Source organism: Panthera uncia, assembly GCF_023721935.1.
Source record: "Panthera uncia isolate 11264 chromosome C1 unlocalized genomic scaffold, Puncia_PCG_1.0 HiC_scaffold_4, whole genome shotgun sequence".
Lineage (NCBI taxonomy): Eukaryota > Metazoa > Chordata > Mammalia > Carnivora > Felidae > Panthera > Panthera uncia.
In genome coordinates, this window is record NW_026057585.1 from 102,696,290 (window position 1) to 102,705,304 (window position 9,015).

Here is a 9,015-nt window from a genome sequence, read left to right on the forward strand (position 1 = left end):
GGGAACCCTTTCGCCGGGGCCCGCGGGCCCCACGCGGGCCTCCAGCGCCGACACAGACGATTGTCGCTGGCCTGGAGCGGCGGGGGGGGGGGCCGGGGGGCGCGGCTGCTCCGGCCTGCCTGCTGCCCCTGGGCGAGAGCCAAGGACTCGTCCCCCGCCAGACCCCCGTCCTCAGGTGCGGCCGCCCCCTCACCACTTGCGTCTACATTCTTTTTTAAGGGCCACTTGGGCGATCTTTTTCTCTTCTTGTTGGGACACTCTTACTCTTTTTTTTTCTTCCAAACAATAAAAGAAATAAATAGAACACTTGTCTTAAATGCAAAGGTAACTGAGACTCTAATTTAACAAAAACACGTGATTGTCTGGAAACGGGGCAGCAGGATCCGTCGGGGGGCGCGGGGGTATTTGGCACATTTAAAACCTCCCCGCTCCCTGGTTATCAATCACACAACACACAACCTTATACACGGTTTTGGTCCTTCACTAGATACTTATATTAACAATATTTCTTCACAATAAGAATGTCTAATGCCAAAATACTGTTAAGGAAGAAATAAAATAAGAAAAGAAATGAATTAGAAAAAATTACAAGTTATATACAGATTCAGGTAAATTCCATCAGGGAAACAAATTATGAGTTGAAATTGGCCCCTATGGGAATAACTTAAAGCCCATCCGAGTGGAGAAGCAGACCCGTCCCGACCGGGCTGTGCTGTCTTTGCTCCCGAGGCAGGTCCCACCTGGATGCCCTTCCGTTCTGGAGCCGGGCCGGCCCGCCAGGAAGCCGCGCGTGGAGCAGAGGCGGTGGTCGTGTCCTGGAGCCCGGGTCTCACGCGGGCACAGAGCCTGGCGGGCGGCCTGGGGCAGGAGGGCCGCAGAACGCGCCCCACGGCGGCCACGGGGGATGCCCACTGTCCCCCTTGTCCGTCTGACGGTGCGGGTGGGGGTCGGGCTGGAGACCCGGTGTGGCCAGCGGGGGCCCCCCTTCGGCAGGGTGGCCGGCGTGGGTGTGGCTGATGTGCAGGCCGTGTGGGCAGGAGCGTGGGATGCCAAGCCCACCCTTGCACAGGGGACCAGAGCCGCGGCTCCCACCTTCCCCGTTCAATCGGGGGGGGTCTTGGTGGGGGCCACAGGCACGACGCCCATGCCACACACACCTCCCAGCCTTGGGCCAGCCCAGGACACCACGTCTAAGAATTCCGAGGTACAGTCTGAAACTGCTCCCAGGGGAGGGCCCCAGCCCCCTTGGTTCTGCGCAGGGCTGGGGTGGTGGTGGGGGGGCAGAATCACGGCTTTACAAACACGGTCAGGGATAGAAAATTTCTCCGTTATCTACAGTATAAAGAGCACACCCAAACACGGTACCAGTTCCCAGTGTGGGCTTGCAAATAGGCTGAGATTTCAAAGCAATGCAAAATTACTCTTAAAAAACAATTTGCAAGTCATTTTTCGATTCTTTAAAAAATACTGTCTATTTTTAAAACCACATGCTTAAATAGACTCTGTCGTCAATAAGATTACCAAAAGGGTTACTCTCGTGATTCTCATTATAAAAATCGTTGGGGCGATCTCCCTTTCCAGGGCACACCCGTGTCTGTCCGTTCCTTTCCGAGGCACCAGGCGGGTGCCAAAGTGGCCTGGCTGGCTTCAGTTTGGGATTGAAATCCCGCCCTCACCCGGCGGGTTGGTTCCGTGAGCAGCTCCCTCGAGCCGCACGTGGCCGGCCGTGCGTTGTACCATTTCTGGAACGCTGTTCCGGAGACCAATTCTTAGACGGTGGGGCTCCAGGACCGCTCAGCGACTCCTGGGTTCTGAGTTTTCATTGGAAAAGTTAGAGCTGAACCATAGTGTGTGTGTGTGTGTGTGTGGGGGGTGCTGAGGAGTGATCCACACAGGTGATGGGGGGGGGTCTCTCTGGCCCAGGCCACGCCGCTCCCCAAGGCTCACTCCTCCATCTCCCGCAGCCGGGACTTCTGTTGGGACGTCGGGGCCCCACGATGCCTTGCTTGGACTCAGACCCCAGCCCGTCCTGGGCCCGTCAGAGGTGGTTGATGGGGTTAAAGGCTCCGGACTCTGGCGTGGCTCCCGTGATGTTTAACCAGGCGTCCAGAGGGCTCTGGGAAGAGGTGTGGAGAGGAGCCTCCTCGGAGAGGGACAGCATCATTGCATACGCCTGGCCGGGGAGAGGACAAGGACACACGTGTGCGCGCGCGCACACACACACACACACACACACACACAACAGGCAGGTGAGCTGCGTGGGCTGGGGTTCTGCAGATCCCAGAGGGCCCCTTCCTAGCCCCCCGTTGCCCTCTGGCTGGGCTTAGCCTTGCGCAGATCCAGACTCTCTCCTGGGGCCCGGAAGCGGAAGATGTGGTGGGAGGTGGCGGGCTGAGTGTCTGCTGGGCTCCCGTGCAGACAGTGGCAAGAAGCCGTGGTCCTGGCTGGCCTCTGTGCACAGGGGCCCCTCAGCTCTTTGCGGTGCTCCCCCTGCCCCCCCCCCCCCACTTTTTCGAGGGCCCTGGGAATTGCCGGTGGTCGCCAAGAGGCAGTGTCTGTCTGGAGGGCACCGGTGGGCCTGGGGGCTGCCCGTCTGGACAACCGTGGGGACAGCACGGAGCGACCCGGGGAAGCGGACGCACAGCTGGTCTGAGCTGGGCGCCGACGCGTTTCTGGGCCTGGGGCGTGGCTGGCCCACGGGACAATTCCGCCACAAGACACGGGGCACGAGGTAGTGGGACCTGGGGACCATCCGGAGCAGAGCGGGGTGGGGGAAGGCCGACGACCCTCCTCCCACCCGGGTTTACACCCTGGACAGGATTAGTAAAAAGACAAAGACAGACACGCAGACGGTTTTTGCCGAGACTCAGGGGTGGGCCGACGGAGACCCCGCTCCTCTAGACGGATGAAAGCAGGAAGCAGGGCCCTGCGGCCGCCTGCGCTACAGAAGGGGGGTCGAGGCCCACCCTGACGCCCTCGCTGACCCTGTCGGAGCTCCAGCGTGGAACGAGTGGCTGTGTGAGAGGGGGCTTCCTTCAAGAGAAGCCTGGGCCGCCAGCCATTCGTGCTTGAGTCGGAGAGGGAGGAAGGCCTGCCCAGCTTCAAGGCTGGACGCCCGGCCTCGGGCGCCTGTCGCCGGGGACAAGAGGGCAGCGACCCACGTGTCCGGGAATGCCCGGTTCCCATTCATCTGCCTCAACCTCTCCCTGCCCCACCCCTGCTCGCGGGGGAGGGGCGGCGGCTTGGCCGTCTCTAGCCGATGCGGTGGGCCCCGGGACAGCGGTCCTGGCGTGCCCCAGGCCCAGGATGGCCACCACGAGAGGAGGCGCGGCCTCCACCTGCCACCTGGCCCGGGGGTGCCGGGGGTGGGGGGCTCTGCTCGGTACCTACCTGGTTCTTAGCCTGCCTGTACAGTGTCTGCTTTAAAGTCTCAGAGTCTAAGGTGGGATTAAGCACATCTTTAACTTCAAACGCTTCCTCAGCTGCTCTGCGCAGATCGAGCCCCTTCCCAAAAGTCGGCATCGGCTCCAAAGCTAACAGACCGCCTGGTTGCTCCTCAATACACCTGCACCAACGACCGGGGAGAGGGGGCCTGGCGTTAGCTGGTCTGGCCTCTGGCCGCCTCTCTGATGCCCCACGGCCGGCTCCGTGCCTGCATGCACGCCATGGCGCCTCCACGAGCCACATGCACAAGGAGACGGACACACAGACACGTCGACACCTGGACAGAAGCCACACAGATGCAGGAGGGCCACGGACGGAGGCCACCGGAGGGGGCGAGTGCGTGCACACACCGCAAGCAGCAGGCGGGGGGGCGCCCGGGGCTCTGGGGACGGAGGACGGATCGGGGGGCCGCTCTGGAGGGCGCGGGGCCTCCCGCTCCCAGGACCCAGGGGTGAGGGGAAACGGGCAGTCCCTGCAGGGCTCCCCCAGGACCGTCTGGAGTGCTGGCCGCATCCCTGGTGCCCGACAAAGGCAGTGAGCAGCCGGGCCGCGCGGGGAGGGGTCCGGCCTGCCCTGCTCGCAAACCGCCAGTGCTCAGCCCGCGGGAGGCCAGACGCCACTGCCCCGGCCGCGGGATGGAGGCCGTGTCGCTACGGACCAGCTCCCGCTCGGCTCGGGAGCGTGCCTGCCCCCGCCCCCCAGGCTTGGGAAGTGTGTGTGGGAGGGGGCGGGCCAGCCCCTGACCCCCTGCCTCGGGCTGGGCCTCGAAGCCTGTGTGTGGAAGCTCCCACCGCGGTGGAGACACCTGCTGGGAACCAGGGTGAACCCGACCAGGAGGATGCTGGGGCCTCGGGTGGCCTGAGAGCGAGGTCGCCCTCACGATGTTCAGGCCCCTCCCTGGCCTGGGCCCTAGCAGGTCAGGCTGCCCGGGCGTGGCCCCCACCTTCGAGTGTGTTCGAAGCCCACGGCCAGGGAGGTGGGCGGATCCTCGTCCTCCTCGTCCTCATAGGCACCCTGGGGTTCGGGCGTGGGGGACACGGTGTCTTCCTGGGACTTCCCCGCCAGACTGTCGTCGTCCTCCTCCTCCTCTTCCTCCTCCTCCTCCTCCACGTCCTCCGGCTTCCCGCTGGCCAGGCCCGGACACTGGGAGTTGCCGTCCAGGTCCTGGACCTCCGGCCTGAAGGGACAGGGGAGGGAGTTAGCCCCGGGGCCCACAAGGCCTCCGACTGGGCTCCGGTCGGCTCTCCCCCCACGGCCGTCTTCACCCTCCCCGTGGAAAGAGCCTGCATTGTCGGAACCCTCGGCCTCAGCAGCCCCTTGAGGAGCGAGCGAGGGCGTGGCAGGGGCAGGAGCGGGGATTCAGGATGTGCGCGTCAGGGAGGGAGGCCACGGCCAGTCTAGCGGGGAAGGGGGTCTTGGGCGCTGGAGCTGGGGTTGGGGACTGCACAAGGGGTACCCTTGGGGAGGTTTGCTGATCGACCCTTGCTGGCTCCTCCTGGCCAGCCACGAGGACACAGGGACACCGGCAACCCAGGGTGAGGGGGCCTCTGCCGACAGAGGCTCTGGGGGCCTAGGGCTCTGTAGGGTGGGGGCTGAGCTGCTGTCAGCCAGGGAAACCCACCCAGACGAGTTTGTTTCGGAGGCTGCTGGCCTCCCTCCTGCAGCCCAGACCCCACATCTCCCTCCTAGTGACTCTGGCCGGGTGACACTTTTCCACTCTGGATCCTCGTTATTAAGAGGAAAACACCCAGGGGACCTGGGTGGCTCAGCCTGACTGGTCTGACTCTTGATCTCTTGATCTCGGCTCAGGTCTTGGTCTCAACGTTCACGGGTTCAAGCCCCAGGGCAGGTCTGCTGTGTGGAATTCTCCCTCTCTCTCTGCCCCTCCCCTGCTCTCTCTCTCTCTCTCAAAATAAATAAAAACTTAAAAAAAAAAAAAAAGGAAAAAACCCAAGCTGAGTGATGGTGAGTCTTCTCGTTTCTTTCTGAAGATGCTGGCAGGTGTCCAGCGTGGAGGGGGAGGGGGAGGCTGGGCAGACGCCTCCTGAGCCCACGTCTGGGCCAGAGTTCAGGGCCCCCAGACCCCGTTCCTCCTGGAGCTGACATGGCCCACAGGAATCCATCCACTGATGTCAGGGGAGACCGGGGTCCTGGTCTGGGCATCAGGTAGAGGGGGTGTCACTTCTGAGTGACCGCTGGCCTCCGCACTCAGGGGTCTGTGCAGACGGACTGGGCCGGGAGGTCCCCGATCTCCAGGCTGTCGGCCATGCTCATTTTCCACCCTTGCCTTTCCTGGAGGAAGTGTAAGATGCTGACACGTGACCGGCCTTCCCGGACGTGCAGAACCCTTGACGTCTCCCTTCTCGATGGCCCCTCGCACCGTCACCAGGCACGCATCCATCCGCCAGGGGCAAGGGCTCTGGAGGCAAGTGACAGGGGCCGGGACCCGGGTCTTGCCTTTGTCCCTGGCTCTCTGGTGGGTGACCTTGCCATCTCGGAGCCTGTGCCCCCTCGGCGGCGTGAGGGTGGGATGAACCGCGCAGGTGGCTGTCTTGGGGGCCGGGACTGGGACTGTGTTCAGCAGGTGGCCCTGTGCACGTCTAATCGGAGTTAAGAGTGCTTTGCAGTTTCTATATATGGGCCCCTCTGTTTGGGAGCAGGGACCGCAGCCCCACACAGGAGGCCTGTATCCACCAGGAGCACTCAGTGGGGGGCAGCAGGGACAGAGGATGGGGTCCCGCAGGCTGGCGTCAGCTTCAGACAGGGCGGGCACCTGAGGCAGGTGACGTCCCGGGGCCACCGTGACCCAGCGCCGGGGCTGGGCTTGCACAACTGGAGCCCGGACTCTCCTGGCTCTGGAGGCTGGAGTCTGAGACCCGGGTGCAGGTGGGCCTGGTTCCTTCTGAGGCTCAGGGACAACTAACTGTCCGGGCCTCCCGCAGCCGCTGGCATTTGGCAGGCGATCCGTGGCGCCCGACGGCTGTAGGTGTATCTCCCCATCTCCCATCTCTGCTACATCTTGACAGGGCTTCTCCCCGTGTGTTCTGTGCCCCAATCTCTTCTTTCACGACATCGCGTGGCACTGGTAGCCACACTGGTGACCTCATCTTAACCGATTACATCGGTAAAGACCCTATCTCCAAACGAGGTGACGTTCTGAGGTACTAGGGGTCAGGATTTGGCGGGGGACACAGTTCAGCCCAGGTATTTAAGGGCTTCTGGGGCCAGGGAGCCTGGCATCCCTAGATTCTCCTTGACGATGAAGAGAAGGAAAGTGGTTCCGGACGAGAACCCGATAATGTCAGCGTCCGCCCCACACAGAACCGCCAACATCTCAGCACTTGACGCAGGGTTGTGGCTTCGTGTCAACTGTGATCGTGGTTCTCACTTCTGGTGATGACGTGGGACATCTCCTGGAGGTTCCCCAGCCCCCGGGGACAGGGTCTCAGCGGGACAGGCCATCCGAGGGCCTGGGTCTGTGGCCAGCTCCGCCCCGGGCTTTCTGAGGGATGTGGGGCCCAGTCTCCTCTGTCTGAGCCTCGTCTCCTGCCCCTCCCATGGGGGCTGGACGGAAAGCCCCGGTTGAGACGCTCCGTGGAGAAGGTTAGGGTGATGCCGTCTCCTCTCCCCTCTGTCCTGCCGGGTTTCCGGTCCTCACGGCAAAGAGCTGGGCCACCCGGGCTCTAGGCGTGAAGGTCTTCCTGGCGCTCCTGGGCTCACCCTGGCATGGCCTCCCACCCCGTGGTGGATGCCACTGACAAGTCCTTGTAGGCTCTTTGTCGGCCTCTGTCTTGGGTGGCCCTCCTGTGGCCAGCCTAAGGGCCAGGGCTCTGGGCCCAGGTTCCAGGCCCGGCTTTGTGGCTGGAGCAGCCCCCCACCCCCCACTTCACCGGGCTGTCTTCCTCTGCAGAATTAGGGGCTCGCACCCCAAGGCCACTTGAAGTTTGCAGCGTCTCTGGTTTTCTGCCGGCTGGTCTGGCCCCAGCTTTTATGCAAGGAGAATGTCTTCCTGGGGGTCTGACGGGTCCTTCCAGAAGGGACCCCCAGAGTAAATGCCACACCGTGAGCCTTGGGATCCAGGGTCGTGCAGTACACCCTCCACATCTCGAATCTGAATTCTGCTATTTTTCTGTGACCGTGTGCATGTGCGTACGAAGTGTGTGTGTGTGCACGTACATGAGTGCGTGTGTGTGTTTGTGCATTGTGCGCGCATGTGCATGTACATATGTGGTGTGCGTGTGCATACGAGTGTGTGTGTGCGTGTGCATGAGCACGTGCACGTGTATAGGGGTGTGCGTGCACATGTGTGCACGTGCATGAGTGCATGAGTGCACGCACATGTGTGTGCGTGCATCTGTGTGCATGTGCACGTGTACATGTGGTGTGTATATATGTGTGTACATGTGTATATGTGTGTAAATATACACGTGTGTAGGTAAGCATGTGGGTAACTTCATGTGTGTATATACATATGCACATGTGTTCATGTGTCAGCGCATGTGCATATATTTGCGGGTATGTGTGTACATGTGTGCACGTGTGTGATTTCATGCAGACGCAGACATGTGTGTATGGATTTGCATGTGCACACGTATGTACGTGTGTGCATACATGTACATGCACGTACACATGTGTGCCGTCATGTGCATGCATATATGAGTGTGTCCATGTGCGTGCACATGCACGTGTGACTTCGTGTGCGCACACGTGCGCGCGTGTGTGTTTAAAGGGGCGGCGCTCCTGTGTGGAAACCTGCAGTGCCTCGGACTCCACAGAAATGTTCTAGACTCTCACATCCACGGCAGAACTCACGCCAGAGCCCTCACCCGGCCTGTGCTCCGCGGCACGCCCGTGACGCCCAAACCAAAGCACGCCGGCAGCTCGGTGCGGCTGTAAGCACACGGCGCGCACCCTCAGCCCGGGTGCTTACTGTCACCACCAGAGGCCGAGGCGGGAGGGGACCCCCTGGCCGAAGCCCCCCCCCCACCCCTCGCCACGTGCAGGGGGCAGAGCCGGGCCACAACGGTGCCCGTCGGTCTCACCCTGCGCTGCGGGCCCCTACTCATAGAGACTTGGGGCTGGGTGGGGTGCCCCTGCTCTGGGCGTGGCCACGCAGGTGGGCTTGGGGTCCGGAACGGACTTCTTACCGTTTGTCTGTTCGCGTTGATGCTTGGTTCATCTCACTATTGGCAATAAAGTTTCTGATTTCAGAGAAATAGGAGTCCTCTTTCTCGTCTAAAAGTGCATGGTTGTCTGACTCGGACGCGGGGGAGGAGGCACTGGTCCCCAGGTGGTTTGTGAGGACCCCGGAGTGCTGGCTCACTGTGGGGACGGGGGGAGCATCAGAGAAAGAGCATCCCTCAGCTGAGCCCTCCCCTCCCCTCCCTCTCCCTCCCGTCTCTCCCCTCCTCTCCTCCCCGCTCCCCTCCCTTCTCTCTCCCCTCCTCTCCCCTGTCTTCTCCTCTCCTCCTCCCCCACCCCTCCCCTGTCTTCTCCTCTCCCCTTCCCCCTCCCCTTCCCTGTCTTCTCCCTCCTCCTCCTTCCCTCCCCCCCCCCCCCCCCCCCCCCCCC

At 62.2% G+C, this 9,015-nt stretch overlaps 1 protein-coding gene across 1 annotated transcript in view; it reads right to left on the bottom strand.

Annotated features, from left to right (window-relative positions):
- Window positions 1–500: 500 nt before the first annotated feature.
- The window catches only part of PRDM16 (PR/SET domain 16), a 46,717-nt gene continuing 38,202 nt past the window's right edge, over window positions 501–9,015 (bottom strand). Inside the window, 4 exon segments of the mRNA XM_049618227.1 lie at window positions 501–2,173; window positions 3,391–3,565; window positions 4,388–4,621; window positions 8,592–8,766. Coding sequence (XP_049474184.1) covers window positions 2,039–2,173; window positions 3,391–3,565; window positions 4,388–4,621; window positions 8,592–8,766 — 719 coding nt within the window. The 3' untranslated portion in view covers window positions 501–2,038.